Genomic DNA, 18,363 nt, shown 5'->3' with positions numbered 1-18,363 from the left:
GTACTTCATCCATAATTTCGTTCAGGTGGTTCTCCTTGCTTATACCATCTTTCCTCTTTGTTTCCACCCATCAATTTTATCCACCCTTTAAGACCCATCTCTTCCATCAAGCCTTTTATGATGGTCCAATCCTTAGAAAATAGTTCCTCCTCTCAACTTTCATAGCAAGTCCTGTGTGTACTCCTCATTTGCACTCATCCTATCTCACAGGGTACTATTATATGTTTTGGATGTGTGTTCTGATTCCCTAATTCCGTAAGGTCTGTAGGGCAGGGACACCTCTTAAAGAAACTAAGCACCAACTGTCTTGCCACATGTCTGAAGTTGATGTGTATTTATAATAGTTTTGTTTCTCACTATCTTATTTTAAGAAGGTAATTTATCCAATTTTTTAAAATAGGCTCCACACCCAACATGGGACTCTAACTCATGACCCTGAGATCTAGAGTCACATGTTCTACCGACTAAGCCAGCCAGGCATCCCAGTAATTTATCCATTTTATGTAAAACTAACATAGCAGAAATATAAACTATGTTAGCACAATGGTTAAGAGCATGAAGTCTGGTGTCAGACTGCATAGGTTGGAACCCAGGCTCTGTCTCTTACTGGTTATGTGAACATTTTAAGTTAATTAATCTCTATGCCTTGGTTTCTTTCTCTGTAAAATAGGATTAATAATACTATCTCCCTCTATGTCTGTTGTGAGGATTCAGTGAGAAAATAGTGCCTAAGAGTAGTAAGTACACAGGAAAGGTTAGCTTTTGTTGTTATCATTATTAATAGTGAAATATTTGTTGCTCAGTTTTGGATATTAGAACATTAAGAATTCATAGCGGTATTTTAGGAATTTTCAAACAGAGCAAATGAAAGCTGCAAACTATTGAGTTGGAAAAATGATGCCAAACCAGAATGTTTGTTGAACTATAGTTTGTAGATAAATTAAAAGCAAAAAGGGCAAAAGAGGGCAAAAACCTCTTAATTCCTGTGTCATCAGCATCTAACACAAGCGACGTAGGCATATGTTAAATATTTAACTTCAAGATGATTGATCAAGTACTATATCTAGAATTAAATGTAGATATAGATGTAGATGTAAGTATAGTTATATAGATATAGCAAGGGTTTAAGACCCTTGGTTGTAGTGGTGGTAAAAAACCACACTCTTATTCAATTCATCACTTTAATACTTATCTGCCCATTAACTAATGTCTACCACACATTAATAAATTCTCACTTTGAGATCCTGTTAGTAAATTGTGCTTCTTATTGATGAATAATATTTGCACTATATACAATGTATTTCTGCTATTTTTATCCTAGGATTATATTTACTTGGCTCTTTCTACTGGTTTCATCACCAACTCTTCTTTAATTTTCTTGGTCTTATTTATCTCTGAGTTTTTAGGATTTTAATATCAGTGAACTAAGCTGTATTTATTTTTAAGTACCACAAACTATTATGGTTATGTTCTGAAATTAGATGATTGTCCCTACAACAACTTAAAATCTATTGGGAAGATAGAAAACCATCAAGAACTAGCTAGTGATGAGATAAACACACACATATACACATACACGTAGTACATATAGAGCCTTCATTCACTTATTCATTCAATCAACAAACCACTTATCGAGTATCTACTATGTGTCCCACACTTTGTTACAAGAGACACAAGACAGTTGGCTGTAGCCCTTATAAAAGCTTAGAGTTTATCTGGGTAAACAGACAATTAAAGAAGCAACTGAAATAACTGAAGAAGTATTATGCCAGAGGAAATACAGGTGCTGTGACAGTTACTAACTTATAGTTAATGTGAATAGAATAAGGCAGATTATTGAATGATTGAAATGAATGATTGAAATCCTTGACTCAAAATGAGGCTAATCCAGGAAGATGCATGGAAGTAGTAAGTTTCAAATATTTAAGTATTAAGTTTAGATGGAGGGAGAGACGAATGGTTAGAATTATAGAAACTTTTTTTTTTTTGGCATGTTATCATAATGCTTTAGACAGTATTGAGAATCAGCCTATTGAACAATTGTACCTCATCTTTCAGAAATGGTTTTTCATTTTTGCATTTTTTCCCATCACTGGTTGTCTTCACTTGATTTATTCTCTCTTTTGTCTTTTCAGCAGTAATCATCAGTGAACATTCATTGAGGTGGAGCAAGGCAATCCACTAAGCTGGAGAGACAAAGAGGTAAATACTTTTGCTGGCACCACACCTGTTGCTGTGTTTTTCTTGTTTGTTTAACTTCATTTGTGTCAGTGTTCTTTCACCCTTGTTTGAGCCCTTTTAGAGGTCTTTATCTTACCTGGAATTTTTGTTCGTGTCTTGCTACCTCTTCACATCTGATGTTTTAATCTTTCCATGAACCTATTAAAGATATCATCTGTAATCCATTTCTGTTTCTCTTTAATAATCATAATAAATACCAACTTATTCCCCTCACTCACTTCTTTATGCCTTTCTCTTTGTTCTTAGGACCACTCTGGCTTATCTGTGAACTTTCCTATTACCTTGAAATTTGAAACCTTGTGATGATCTCTTCCAACCAAGTGGTAATGTGCATTTATATCCTTTTTAAAATTCATTCTTCCTTCCCCAGTTTAGTTTTCTAAAACTGATTTTTTAAAGTTTATTTTATTTTTGTCATGTAATTGACTCACAGAAGAAAGGTTAATCTAAGTGATCAAAGGGTGTTAATTTGTGGGTTAAAATGTGTTAAACAGTTGATATGAAGTCTGTTTAAGTCAATTAGAGAGTATAATGAAGATGTTTCCAGAGTGTTATGGAACCTTTTGAAGTTAGCTTGGAATTAACTCCTATATTCAACCATGGCACCTGGCTGAACATGCCATTGCATGGAAGTTTTTAAATCTGTATATATTCCAATAGATATGAATAGATCTACATATTTTCAAAAAGTTTGACTTTATTACAAATATTCTTATGTTCTGCTGTAGGAAATATATTCATGATTTCATTCATCATTAGCATAATGAAAAACAGGATTACTTTCATATTTTTTTCAAAAATAAAATGCAACTGGACTGTATAGCCAACAAAACATTACTAGGTTGTTTTATATACCTCTTTGTTTTTAAAACTAGGTTAGTGTCATTATTAGAGATTTTTTGATACTAAGTATCTCATATATAAAGGCAGCATTGATAAAGACATACAAAATTTGGTGTGGTCTTTTAATGATTTGTTTCCCCTCCCAAATTATTTGATGGAATGTTATGGAACATTTCAGTATTGGTTAATATCTTTAAGATTTCAAATTAATTAATGTTATGCAGAGTTTAATAATGCTCTGGTTGGGGCACCTGGCTGACTCAGTCTGGAGAGCACATGACTTTTGATCTTAGGGTTGTGAGTTCAAGCCCCACACACTGGGTTTAGAGATTACTTAAACATATGATTTTAAAAAAAGAATAATGTTATGGTTCATTTTAATAGTAGAATACAATTTTTGTATAATGATAGTATTAAGATGAATGACACATTGCAAATTCAACAGTTCAAAATCTGTAGAGGTATGAGGGTAAAATTCAAATTTTAAAATATATTCTTTACTTAGCATCAAGGTTAATATAGTACATTTTTTTATGTGTGTCAGTTTACTGGTAATAAACACATTTAGCATTTCAGCTTCTTCTTGCAACCTTTCAGCTTAATTATTTAGAGAATGATGAAAAACAAATCTTACATGCTAAAGGGACTTCTTCTATAATGATGGATTAGATGCCAAAATAATGAAGCCACATGGCTTAAAAAATATACTGTAGATGTTTTCTGATGAAAATAGATGAATGTTTTCTGATGAATTTCCACAAAATATCATATTTTAAAATATTTTAAGCAATTCATAGTATTACTTGTTAATCTACTGTAGAAGCACCATGAGTATAGTCTTTTGTAGTTCATTAGCAATTTCTTTAATGAGTTTTTTTGTGTGATAAAGTAACAGACAAATGACAGATTGTTTGCCTTTAATGATTTCCCTGTTTCAAGCCCATTACAAAGCAATTAGAAATCTGACAGCATTTTCACTCTGCATTACTGATCATCTAAAGTGATGAGGAATGAGAGGTGATGAATATTAATTGTATATTTTCATATGATTATCATAAATTATTACCTTGTCTGATGTGCTGCAGGTGAAGCAGGAGCATTAGGGAAAGACAGTCAGATATATTAATTTGAAAGACTGTATGATTTTTGTCTTTGTTTGTAGTATAAATCCTGATCTGCAGTGTTAATCTCTATGAATATTAACTTAATTTTTGTTTTTATTTATATTTGGGGTAACTTAAATCACTTTTCTTATTTTTGTATAAGAAAAGGAAAAATTATTTCATAGTCAATGTACATGTATTATTTAAATTAACCATTTAAAACATCTAATTTGAAAATGAGATAGTAGGGGTGCCTGACTGGCTCAGTCAGTGGAGAATGTGACTCTTAATCTTGGGGTTGTGAGTTTGAGGTCCATGCTAGGAGATTACTTAAAAATACAGTCTTTAAAAAAATGAGATAGTGAATTTTGTTGATATACATATATACAATATTCAGATATATCAATATATATATTCTAATATATTCAAGATATACTTAGATATAGATCTTATGTTAGTCTTAGTTTAAAGTCAGATAATACTGTGAAAGAAGTAAGATAAGAAAATATAACCAGATGTAAAAGAAGATTTTTCTAGGTCCTCTGTAACAAGTCCTTCAGTCCCAGTGCATGGTATATGCTGTTTCCCTAGTGTCTTGCTTCAGCGAGATGAGGCTAAACCTGTCATCAGGACTTAAGTACTGTTGTTACTTAGTTCCCAGCCTTGGACTTTTAGAGCAAAGATTGGTCCCGAAACTAGATAATAATCTTGAATACAGGGAGAATTCACAAGCTTACAGCATTTGAAATGATTAGAAATACATTTGGGTTCATTTGACCCAAGTGAATTAATTTATATATATATATAAGAATTTACCCCAGGTCTGGCCCAAACCTAAGATAAGAACTCCAGAATTTCTATAAATAAATAGATAGATAGATAGATAAATAAATAAATAAATAAAAATTAAAAAGGATGGGAACGCCTGGTGTCTCAGTCCATTAAGTATCTGATTCTCGATCTCGGCTCAGGGGCTTGATCTCAGCGTTGTGAGTTCAAGCCTCTCATTGGGCTCCTTCCTGGGCATGAAGCCTACTTTAAAAAAAAAACAAAAAAACAAAAAAACACACACACAAAAAAAGAAGAACTCCAGAATTTCTTGGCTTAGTTCCAGAGATCCTTTTATTCCAGTTCACTGCCTTCATGTGTCCTGACCTACAGGACTATTTTCTTTATTTTTTCTTCAGTTATTAAAATAAATAAATTATTGATTGTAGTCTTGGCTTGGTAAATATAAATATTCCCCCTGCTGTTAGTATTTTTAGTTATAAAGTCAGTTTTATTTGGCAAAACTTTCTCATAATGTAGAAACATTCTAGAATGTTGTAAGATGAGAATAGAAGAGAAGAATTTGACTACTTTTTCTTGGGAGAGTGGAAGGAAGAAAGGTTGGGGTTTCCCCCAGTTTCCTTCTTGCTTATCCTGCACAGATAATGTCCAAAGGACACTCTCCTCTCTAGCTTGAGAGAATCTCTGATGATTGCTTACATGGTATTTAGACTTAGAAAAATAGTTAAGATCAAACAATTCAGGGACCAAAGTTTCTTCTTCCTAAGATATGTTTAAATAGTAACAAAAGTTGGGAAAACAGGGCTGTTAATTACATAATGAGGAACTGCAATTGTCCTGGTCCAATAGGCAGCTCTGTTCAACATAGCAGTTGGCTCTTGTCTGATTCTGTAATACAGACCAAATTTTTTATTTCCTTTTTCAACTGTCGCCTCTTTCCACCGTATTTATGTGTCTGACCCTCTGTGTGCTTAGCTTGGTGGTCATATGCCACAGAGACGTCTCTTCTTGAAAAATGTGTTCATTTCTTGACTCCACACCCTTGATCTTCTTTACAGGTCTCCCTTTTCTAACTAAATAACAGCTATTCTTCACTACTTAAGCTTTGAGTGTTTTTATGAGCACTTCTAGTTAATTTTGTTTTAAGAGAGAGAGAGAGGGAGAGAGACAGAGCTCGAGCAGGAGAGGGGCCGAGAGAGAGAGGGAGACACAGAATCTGAAGCAGCCCACAAGCTCTGAGCTGTCAGCACAAAGCCCCATGTGGCCTGAGCAGAAGTTGGATGCTTAACTGACTGAGCCACCCAGGCACCCCTGCACTTCTATTTAAATACTATTCCATGGGGCGCCTGGGTGGCTCAGTCAGTTGAGTATGCAACTTCGGCTTAGGTCATGATCTCACAGTTCGTGGGTTTGAGCCCCACATTGTCAGCTGTGCTGACAGCTCTGAGCCTGGAGCCTGTCTTTGGATTCTATGTTTCCCTCTCTCTCTGTCCCTCCCTTGCTCACTCTCTCTCTCTCTCTCTCTCTCAAAAATAAATAAAATATAAAAAAAAAAAACCTAAATACCATTCCATTACTTATGAGTTTCTCTAGTCTCAGACAATCCTTTTAATTTAATTCACAAACCACTCCTCTTTCTTTCTGAAAATTTCTACCTAAAATGGATTTATGTCTTATCACAGTGCAGCATCACTTAGTTGAAGCAACAAGCCATTTAAGATCCTTAGGGAAAAGAGGAGTCAACAAGTTGGAAGAAAACTAAGGAAATAAACTTTAAAATTTTGAGACATCTCAGAGACCTAATGTGATGAAGCTAAACATAAAGTAGGTCAAGATTCCTGACTAGTCATCAATAAAAACAGCTCTGAAATAGATCCTCAAGAGAGAGGAAATGTGTCAGTAGCCACTGGTTTTGCAATGAAGCCAGTTTTTACATTCTTTTTTTCTTAACCATTTTTGCTTATTCTGGATTGGAGAATAAATAAAAAGGCTTACAACACTGAAATAGACTGTAATACTCACTTCTTACTTGATAATATGACCTGTCATTCTATCAGAAACAAAGATATTAAGTTCGTTTGGCATATTTGGCTTTTGAGATACTCTGTTGGTTGTTTCCCAGTATTTGATGCCCTTCTAGGTGTTACTAATTGATTGTTTAATTTGTTATTACATGTTCCCAGGTAAAACTAAGCTAATTACCAAAATCATTCTCCCCTTATTTTAAAGAATGATATGTTTCCCTTTTCCAGTCTCCAGGGATATTTTTCCATCACTTTAAGATGGTAAAAGCAGAGGGACATAGTTTAAAAGCTTGGGCGGGGGGGGGGGGGGTGGGAAGAAGAATGACAAGATGATGGTTTTGTTGTTGTTGCTGTACCTTTTGCAGGAGTCACATCATCGGTATAACCTATTCTAGTCCAATAAATATCTGATTAATATCTTAATTCATTTTTTTTTTACTTCTTAAAGTTTAAATTTACTATCTCCCCTAGGAAAAAAAAGTAGATTTCTCTTCAATAAGAGTAAATAGGATCATGTGTATGCTTGAGAAGGATGCTCCTCTTTGCTAGTTCAGTCAGTCCTTAGCCGTTAGGGTGCATGGCTTCTCCGGCAAGGAGTTAGCACAAGGTGAGCTAGAGAGTACTGCTTTGTCACCTCTTATTTGACTCTCTGCCTAGATGGTGATCTTTTAAAATTTTTGAATTCTCACTCTAGGAGAATGTTACATGATAGTTGTTATTGAAACAGATTGGAAGTCCAGATTAATGTGATTGGATTTGAAGGATTTCTTGCCCAGTAATAGTTGAGCAATATTCCTGTTCTGTTTTGGTTGGTTTACCCCACTACCTTTCAGTAAGATTTCAAACTTAATGGCATAGCTTATAACACTGCCCCTCTCCAGCCCTATAAAATGTATGGTAATTCCTCTTAAGCTGTAAGTATAAAACTCAGAACACTTTTTCAATGTACTTTCTGTGACTTCTAGGGTACCTGTAAACAGGAAGACTATATTTTAATGAAGGGAGAGGAGAAAGGAACTCTTTGAACTCCAATTTAGAACATTGGCATAAATATTTTCAGATTGTTGATTCAAGTAGTAGTTCATGGGTTAGTATTAAACTTCTTGAGCTTTTCTTTGTGATCAACAGAGCTTCCAGCTTTTCATGGTCATGGTCAAGTGCTACATTTAATGCATGTGAATAATAAACTTATGCAAAATAAAAGGGAATTTCATGCTTATGAGGAAAAGAAGTTTGTGCAATTTTATCCTTACCTAAAGAACTAACCATTAATGTAATATAAAATCAAAGGAGTTTTTTTTCCTGTCTTCATTTTGGAAAATTGACATGAAAACCTTACGATTTCCCATATAGTGTTTTGAAACTTTTTTGAGCCTGCTTTATTGCTACATGAGAACCTTTTATTTCTAAAGCATTAGATGTTTCTCTCTCTCTAAAAAGGAAGGAAAAGCAAGGGTTGAATAATCTTTTACCTATAAAATATGCATATTTGTGAAAAAAATGTATACATTTGAAAAATAGAATGTATTTTTATGCACCTATTTATTTGTTACTATGGCAACCACCACACTGCCTAGTATTTATGTTGTCTGAGATTCGGAACACCTTTTCAAAAAAATAAATATGCTAGAACCAGGTACTGTATTTATTTTGAAGCTTAGAAAAATATTTATTCTAATGCATATTTTTGAGGAAAAATAGCAATAAATAATGTAAACTTCAACCTAGTTTAAATGGTCCCTTTTCTGGTGTATGTTTTTATATTCAAAATAATTACATTTTTTTCCTTGTTACAAAAATCAGAATGAAAATAGAAATAAGAATTTTTAAAACTTATGAATCAATCTTAAAAGGTGGCCTCTTGATTTTTCTTATTTTTATGACAGTATTTTGATCCGTAACACATTTCTGAAAATATTAAACAAGAACACTTAGATAAAATATTTAATGTTAGCTACCTAAATCAGAAAATATAAATAGTTTGCATTTCTTTTTTTTTTTTTTTTTTTTTTTTTCAACATTTTTTATTTTATTTTTGGGACAGAGAGAGACAGAGCATGAACGGGGGAGGGGCAGAGAGAGAGGGAGACACAGAATCGGAAACAGGCTCCAGGCTCCGAGCCATCAGCCCAGAGCCTGACGCGGGGCTCGAACTCACGGACCGCGAGATCGTGACCTGGCTGAAGTCGGACGCTTAACCGACTGCGCCACCCAGGCGCCCCAATAGTTTGCATTTCTGATTGCAGATGGTTCTTTGATATCTATGAATAAAAGATTTATATTTTGCATGTGAAATGAGAGGCTTTAGTTTTCTTAGTTTATTTAAATTATTTTCTGACATGTGTGATACATAAATATAATTTCTTAATGTTAAACATCAGAATGGAAGTTATGAAGCATAAAATCAGACATGTTTCATGTCACATATTACCTGTTAAGAAAAGCTGCAATACAACATTTAAGTACAACAGAATAGTGAGCATATTGTCTCTGATACTTGTAAACAGGATGGATCTGTAGTTTCACAGTTTATGTTGACAGTATCTTTGTGGGAAATGTAATTATCAAATGAATTATAACATGTCCTAGTATTAAGATTATTAATAGTAATTTTAATTGCTTTTTTCAAGATAATTGGATATGTTCTCATAAGTATATGGGAAAGGGGGTATTGGGCTAATTGGATATGTTGAACTCAGTTATCTGTAAAATATCTAGAAGTTTAACATATATATGCTATATTTTAGGAACTTCTTCTTTTAATTGAATGATTTGTAAGTAGAATTAAAATAATTTATAGCCCACAAAAATCTCTCTGATTATCCCTTAATATTCCTCATTGAGTCTTAATATGATGAAGAATTTAAATAGTGATAATTTTAAAAATTAAATTTCACTACCAGTTAGAAAATTACTCTAAAATTGGTCAGGTTAAGAAATAATGGAATGGGTGCTTTTAGATAGGTTTTCATATACTATTTCTGGTACCAGTGCACCCATTGGTACATTTCTAAAAACAAATCCAATTTGGAAATGAATATCCACAGCCTTAAAATTGTTCATACACTTTGATCTGAGAATATAACTTCTAAAACTTCTTAAGAAACTTTTCTGTGGTGTGGTCAAAGGTTCATATAAGAACCACAGCTTTATTTATAATAGGAAGCATTTGGAACAACTAGCTAGCATATTAAAAAAATAATAAAGGGACACCTGGGCCTTTAGGTTAAGAGTCCGACTCTTGATTTCAGCTCAGGTCATGATCTCATGATTTGTGAGATTAAAAAATGTTAAAAAAATAATACAAATATGTTCTCAACAAATATTTAATAACATAAGAATATTCTCATTCAGTGAACACAACTGTATAGAAACTATATATATAATATGGTCACACTTTTGTTTAAAGAAAAGGCTTTATTTGTAAAATCATAAATGAAAGTCTGTAAGCAAATACGCAAAAATTATAATGGTGGCTAACTCCAAGGGTAGGAGATTATAAGAGACTTTATTTTGGGGGAGCCTAGGTGGCTCAGTTGGATAAGCGTCTGACTTTTCTTCAGGTCATGATCTCATGGTTTGTCAGTTCAAGCTCCATGTCGGGCTCTGTGCTGCCAGCTCAGAGTCTGGATCCTGCTTCAGATTCTGTGTCTCCCTCTCTCTCTGCCCCTCTCCTGCTCTCACTCTGTCTCTCTTTCTCAAAAATAAATAAACATAAAAAAAGATTTTTAAGTAAATGAAAAATAAGAGGATTTTTTTGTACTTTTCTTTCTAATATCAGTATGGACATTTTGATAATAAGTCCAATTATCATCATTCAAGTTGTTTTTAATAGGGCAAGTTAATGAAAATTCTGTTTATGTTCATTCATGAAAATTCAACTAGTGGAGAAACAATGTTGTTTTGTTCAACATTGAATTCATTGTCGATTATTTTTTTAATTTTTAAATTTTATTTAAATCCAAGTTAGTTAACATAGTGTAATAATGAATTCAGGAGTACCATTTAGTGATTCATCACTTACATAGAACACCCAGTGCTCATCCCAACATGTGCCTCCTTAATGCCCATCACCCATTTAGCCCATACCCATACCCCAAACCCCTCCAGCAACCCTCAGTTTGTTCTCTGTATTTAAGAGTCTCTCATGGTTTGCTTCCCTCTCTGTTTTTATCTTATTTTTCCTTCCCTTCCCCTATGTTCATCTGTTGAGTTTCTCAAATTCCACATATAAGTGAAATCATATGATACTTGTCTTTCTTTGACTTTTTTCACTTAACATTAATACCATCTAGTTCCATCCATGTTGTTGCAAATGGCAAAATTTCATTCTTTTTGATTGCTGAATAATATTCCATTGTATATGTATATACTGCATCTTGTTTATCCATTTGTTATCTGTTTTTTTTTAATGTTTATTTATTTATTTTGAGAGACAGTGAGTGAGTGGGGAGGGCAGGAAGAGAGGGAGATAATCCCAAGCAGGCTCCATGCTGCCAGCACAGAGCCTGACGTGGGGCTCAAACTCATGAACCATGAGATCATTACCTGAGCAGAAATCAAGAATCAGAAGCTTAACCTACTGAGCCACCCCATGCCCTGCCCCCCCCCCCCCCCCGCCCATTTGTTGGGTATTTTAAAGTCTGGGAAGAGTTGGTACTTAAATATTTGATGGATTGAATGGAGTAATGATGGGATCAGGAATTAACAAAGTGGTTTTAGGGAAAACACATTTGGAAGACCACAAAGATAGATGCCTTCTTTATGTTTAAGTAAACTTGTTTATCATAATAATGGGTGACAGGATAATGAAATGATAAGAATGTGCAAGAACTGCTCTGCTAACCATTGTTCTGGTAGCATAGAATAAGGCAAAAAGTTGGATGGCTGGGTTTATCCTAGTATGTTTAGTTTATATAGTTATATGATTATTGCTGTTAGAACAAAACATTATAACAGGAAAAATAACTTATTTGAGAGTCTGGAGCTCAAGTCCTTAACCTTCCCAATTTTGTTTTTCCAATTGAACTATTATTTTTATAACACAAATTTTGATAACATAGGTTTCCACTGGAATACAACTATTAAATTCAAAAATTAGAAAAATAGACTGTTCTACAGTAAGCTGTATTACTGTTGCTGAAAAATTCATTAAAAATAATTAGCAGTCTAGGTGATTAATATACATTTTATATGTGTATACAACACAAAAGTAAAATTTCATGAAGAAATCAAGTCTTTTCCTTCACTGAATTGAATGGTTGGTCTCTAGACAAACTCTGTGAGAGATGAGCCTTTACAAAATGAAATATCTGAAAGGATAGCCTTCCACATGTCTCGTAATAAGATCATTATCTTGGACAATATTTTAATATACCTGAGGGTGGAACCACGGGGTATAATAGCTTTTACTGTGGTGTGGAGACAATTCTTCAACACTGGGGGGAAGTTAATGGCAATTAAATCAGTGAGGGAAATCAGGTGACAAGAAATATGGTATTCCATTGCTGGAATGCTACAGTAGTCCTCAATGAACAGATACACATTCTGACTAGATGAAATATGGCCAAGAGTTATACCTAATTTCCAAATGTGCATTGCTTGAGACTGGTCTTTGGAGGTTAACTCTGACTTTTATCCCGTTAAATATGTACAAGCTATCTGTGCTGGAAACTATAGAACAATGACCTGAAGCCTTTTTTAAAATTAAAGCTTTTTAAGATTCACAGCAGTATTGAAGGAAAAGTACAAGATTTCCCATAAAAACCCCTACCTTCACACACACAATCACTCCCATTATCAATATGCCCCACCAGAATAGTATATTTGTTACAACTGATAAACCTACATTGACATCATAATCACCTGGAGTCCATAGTTTCCATATTGCTCACTCCTGGTGTTGTGCATTCTATGGGTTTGTACAAATGTATCCATCATTATGGTATTATATATGGTATTTTCACTACTGTAATAATCATCTGTGCTCTCTCTGTTCATTCCTACCTCCCCAAACTCCTAACAACCACTGATATTTTTAATGTCTCCACAGTTTTGCCTTTTCCAGAATGTCATGTAGTTAGAATCATACAGTACATAGCCTTTTCAGATTGATTTCTTTCACTTAATACTATGCATTCAAGGTCCCTCCATGTCTTTTCATGCTGTAATAGTTCATTTCTTTTTAGTACTGAATAACATTTCATGGTTTGTTTATTTACCCATTGAATTCAGAACATCTTGGTTGCTTTCAAGTTTTAGCAATTATGAGTAAAGCTGCTATAAACATTCATGTGCAAATTTTTGTGTAGACATACATTTTCAAATCCTTTGATAAATGCCAAGAAGCATGATTGCTGAATCATGTGATAAAAGTATCATGTGATAAAAGTAAGAAACCACCAAACCATCTTCCAAAGTGACTGTACTGTTTTGCATTCTCACCAGCAATGCCAATTGTCAGCATTTGGCATTGTCACTGTTGTGGATTTTGGTCATTCTAATAGATGTGTTAGAGTTACCTATGTTAGTGTAGTTTGCATGCCCCCGATGACATATGATGTGGAGCATCTTTTCATATGCTTATTTTCCATTTGTACATCTTATTTGATCTGGTGTCAAAGTCTTTGCCCCCCCCCCCCCCCCCCGCCGCTTTCTTAAAGTTTATTTATTCATTTTGAGAGAGACAGAGAGCAAACAGGAGAGGGGTATAGAGAGAGAGACAGAGACAGAGAGAGAATCCAAAGCAAGTTCCACACTGTCAGTGCAGAGCCTGATGCAGGGCTTGAATTCATGAAATATGAGATCATGATCTGAGCCAAAGCTTAATTGACTGAGCCACCCAGGTGCCCAAATCTTTTGCCCCTTTTTAATCAGGTTGTTTGCTTTCTTATTGCTGAGTTTTAAGAGTTCTTTGTATATTTTGGGTAACAGTCCTTTATCAGATGTACCTTTTGCAAATATTTTCTCCTAGTTTGTGGTTTGTCTTCTCATTCTCTTGATACTGTCTTTCACATAGCAGAAGCTATTAATTATTTTAAGATTATATTTTTAAGTAATATCTACACCCAATATGAGGCTCAAACTCACAACCCCAAGATCAGGAGTCACATTCTCTACTGACTGAGCCAGCTGGGCACCCTAGAAGTTTTTAATTTTAATACAGCAGTCTAGCCTATGATTTCTTTCATGGAGCATCCCTTTGGTGTTATAGCTGAAAAGTCACTGACATACCTGAGTCGTGTATGTTTTCTCCTACTTCAATTTCTAGGAGTTTTATGGGTTTGTGTTGTACATTTAGTTCTTTGATTAATTTTGAGCTAATTTTTGTGAAGGATATGAAGTCTGTGTTTAGATGCATTTTTTTTTTTTTTTTGCATGTGCAAACCTAGTTGCTATGGCACTATTTGTTGAAAAGATTATCTTTATGCCATTGTATTGACTTTGCTCCTTTGTAAAACTTAAGTTGGCTATATTTATGTGGGTTTGTTTCTGGGCTTTTTTAGTTTTTCTCATATAGATCTTATACATATTTTATTAGATTTATACTTCAATATTTCATTTTTGAGCGCTAATGTTAGTGGTAATGTTTTTTTAAATACAAGTAGAATTAATACACAGATTAGTTTCAGGTGTACATTATAATGATTTAACAATTGCATATATTTCTCAGTGCTCATCAAGTTAAGTGTACTCTTAACCCCCTTTATTTCACCATACCCTCACCTACCTCACTCTGGCAACCACCAGAGTTTGTTCTCTATATTTCAGTCTGTTTTTTTGTTTGTATATTTTCTTCTTTGTTCATTTGTTTGGTTTGGTGTTGTGTGGTTTTTTGAAGTAATCTCTAGGCCCAGCATGGAGCTTGAACTCAAGATCCTGAGATCGAGAGTTGAATGCTCTACTGACTGAGCCAGCAAGGCTTCCTGCTTTGTTTCTTAAATTCCATAAATGAGTGGAATCATAAATATTCTTCATTCTCTGATTTATTTCACTTGGCATTATATCCTCTAGGTTCATCCATGTTATTGCAAATGGCACGATTTCACTCATTTTTATGGCTGAGTAATATTCCACATATATATATATATATTTTTTTTTATATAAATATAATTTATATATATACACACACATATATATATACACACACACACATACCACTTCTTTATCCATTCATCTGTGGATGGATACTTGGGTTACTTCCATATATTGTCTATTATAAATAATGTTGTCATAAACATAGGGCTCCATTTATTTTTCAGATTAGTGTTTTCATTTTCTTTGGGTAAATACCCAGTAGTAGAATTACTAGATCTAATTCTATTTTTAAATTTTTTAATATAATTTATTTTCAAATTGGCTTACATACAACACCCAGTGCTCATCCCAACAAGTGCCCTCCTCAATGCCCATCACCCATTTTCCCTCCCCCAATCCCCCTGTCCACCCTCAGTTTGTTCTCTGTATTAAGAGTCTCTTGGGGTTTGCCTCTGTCCCTCTCTGTTTGTAACTATTTTTTCCCCTTCCCTTGCCCCATGGACTCCTGGTTCAGTTTCTTAAGATCCACATGTAAGTGAAAACATATGACATCTGTCCTTCTCTGACTGACATATTTCACTCAGCATAATACCTTCCTGTTCCATCCACATTGCTGCAAATGGCATGATTTCATTCTTTCTTATTGCCAGGTAGTATTCCACTGTATATATATACCACATCTTCTTTATCCATTCATCAGTTGATGGACATTTAGGCTCTTTCCATAATTTGGCTATTGTTGAAAGTACTGCTATAAACATTGGGGTACCAATGCCCCCTATGCATCAGCACTCCTGTATCCCTTGGGTAAATTCCTAGTAGTGCTATTGCTAGGTCGTAGGGTAGTTCTATTTTTAATTTTTTGAGTAATCTCTGTACTGTTTTCCATGGTGCCTGTATCAGTAGATTCCCACCAACAGTGCCCAAAGGTTCATTTTCGTTTATATCTTCACCAATACTTGTTATTTCTTGTGTCTTTTTTTTTTTATTTTAGCCATTCTGGTAAATGGCAATATGTTTTAAATTTCAAATTCTACTAGTTTGAAATTGACTTTTGTATTTTAACTTTGTATCCTGCAATCTTGCTATAATTGCATCTGAAGCCTTTTAAGATGAGGGCAATTGCATACTTCTTGTCTTCTTGTATCTTTTTTCCACATGCATATTTTCTTTTGTTCCTTGTATCTCAAACCCACTAGAAGGTCCCATATAATGTGAGTTTGAATATTTAACTCTGCTATACAAGATATGAAAGTAAATAGGATGATAACATTCATAAGAAATGTTGAGCACAGAGAGTAAATTTAAGCTAATAGATTATGAGATATAGGTGAAATTCATAGGCTGTATATAAATATGCGTAAGTTGTGTGAGAAAAAAAAGGCAGAATTCAGTAGATGTACTAAATATACGTAGTAACCAAGTTACTATAAATAGAGGAAATGGAATATATGATGGAAAAGACAAGTTTTATTTATGGAATAGAAAGGCAGAAAGACTAAGTCATGATCTTGCCACTTCAGGGCTAACAGCGATGTCATCTGTAAGTTGGCTACCTATACATAACATCCAGTAGGGTCCTATTTTGGCCCACAGTGCTATGCCCAAGAAATGAAAATAAAACCTATATATCTTCACTAAGTTAACTGGCAAGCTACAGCTTTGGCCAAGTTTACCTTACTTTGGCTAAGTTAACTGGCAAGCTACAGCTTTGGCCAAGCAGCTTTGGCTGCTCCTCTGTTTTCTCCCATTAGCAAGTATGTGCCATTTAATCCCTGTACCTTCTGTCTGGGCCACTGGCTCAAATCTCAACTCTGGTCCTCATAGTATACCATCATGGGGAAGATGTCGTCAATGGGCAGAAATATCAGAGCATGTGAATATCACATAACCCAGGATTCAGATAGTGTGATTCTGCCACTCACCCCCTATCCTAAGCATGTTAACTTTATTGCTTGCTTTCCTCTTTATTAGCATTGTGTGTTTTAAATTTGTGTGTGTATGTGAACAGAGTATTTTAATTTGGTCTGTGAGCCTTCTGGGTTAGCTTGCTCTGTAATGTACTCCGTGGCTACCTTTACATGAAGTAATTTTCCACTTGACGGTACTCTTCACTTTGAACTTCTGTAATCCTTCATCACAATCTGGGATTTTGAGCTAATCCTTTGAATCATCACATCTAGGTTCATGGAATGAACCTAGAATAAGCTGTGAAAGGAGTGCAAATTTATGGTGATTCTGTGGCAATCTTTAGCACCTGGTCCACAAGGACAGCACTGTGAGAACTTCTCACCTCTGGAATGAGCCCTTCCTAGGCAAACCCAGGAAAACTGAGCCAATACCAGTTTATGTGAAGAGAGGAGTAGAAGGCTATTAATTCTGGCCCACCTACATTCTCTCCTTACCCAAAGTTGAGGAGGTCAGAGGTACTTACTGACTAGAACAGCGGCCTTCAAATAGTTTTGCTCATGTACCTCCTAATAGAATTTGAGAAACATATAGTCTCTTGCACAATTTTTAAGTTGACATTTAAAATCTCTCATTATAAGCTTAAATAGTTGGAAAAGAAGTAGTTTCAGGTATACTATGAATGTTGACATTTTAAAGTAAAACAGTTAAGGGGTGCCTGGGTGGCTCAGTCAGTTAAGTGTCTGACTTTGGCTCAGGTCATGATCTCGCCTCGCTGTTCATGAGTTCCAGCCCCGCATCGGGCTCTGTCCTAACAGCCTAGAGCCTGGAGCCTGCTTCATATTCTGTGTCTCCCATTCTCTGGCCCTCCCCTATTCTCTTTCTCTTTCTCTCAAAAATAAATAAAAACACTTAAAAAATTTGAAGTAAAACAGTTACATAAGTCTTTTAAACATATCTAATAAAATATAAATTCCATATGAATTTTAAAAAACATTTTGTTATGAACATTTTCAAACACACAGTAAAAAATAGTAAAACAAACCCTCATGTATTCTTTACCCAAGTTAAATAACCATCAATTTTCTTCTATTTTTATGTATACTCTTTGCTACTTTTAGGAGTGTTTTAAAGCAAATCATAGTTTACTTAAAAATACTTTGGTTTGGTTTATCTAACAGATAATATTTTAATACCATTTATTCATACCCAATAAAATAATTTCCTTAGTTTCATTAACTCCCAATTTGTGTTCAAATGTCAACAATTGCGTCAAAAATGTATGTCTTATTAAAGTTGGTTTGTTTGAATCAGGATCTAAACAAGGTTTATGCATTGCGTTTGGTTGATATAATTTCTTTTATTATAAAATCATTTTTTTAATGTTTATTTATATAAGAGAGAGAAAGAGTGCATGA

At 34.3% G+C, this 18,363-nt stretch overlaps 1 protein-coding gene across 2 annotated transcripts in view; it reads left to right on the top strand.

Annotated features, from left to right (window-relative positions):
• The window catches only part of DCDC1 (doublecortin domain containing 1), a 484,783-nt gene that overhangs the window by 2,937 nt on the left and 463,483 nt on the right, over positions 1-18,363 (top strand). For both annotated transcript variants that reach the window (XM_058688531.1, XM_058688532.1), the window contains exons 2-3: positions 2,136-2,202; positions 2,488-2,564. In XM_058688531.1, the coding sequence (XP_058544514.1) occupies positions 2,544-2,564 (21 nt within the window). In that variant the 5' untranslated portion in view covers positions 2,136-2,202; positions 2,488-2,543. The remainder of the gene's footprint in view (positions 1-2,135; positions 2,203-2,487; positions 2,565-18,363) is intronic.

This window comes from Neofelis nebulosa, chromosome 10, assembly GCF_028018385.1.
Source record: "Neofelis nebulosa isolate mNeoNeb1 chromosome 10, mNeoNeb1.pri, whole genome shotgun sequence".
In the NCBI taxonomy this organism is placed as follows: domain Eukaryota; kingdom Metazoa; phylum Chordata; class Mammalia; order Carnivora; family Felidae; genus Neofelis; species Neofelis nebulosa.
Note: the sequence above shows the minus strand (reverse complement) of the source record. Positions and strands in the feature narration are given on the sequence as shown.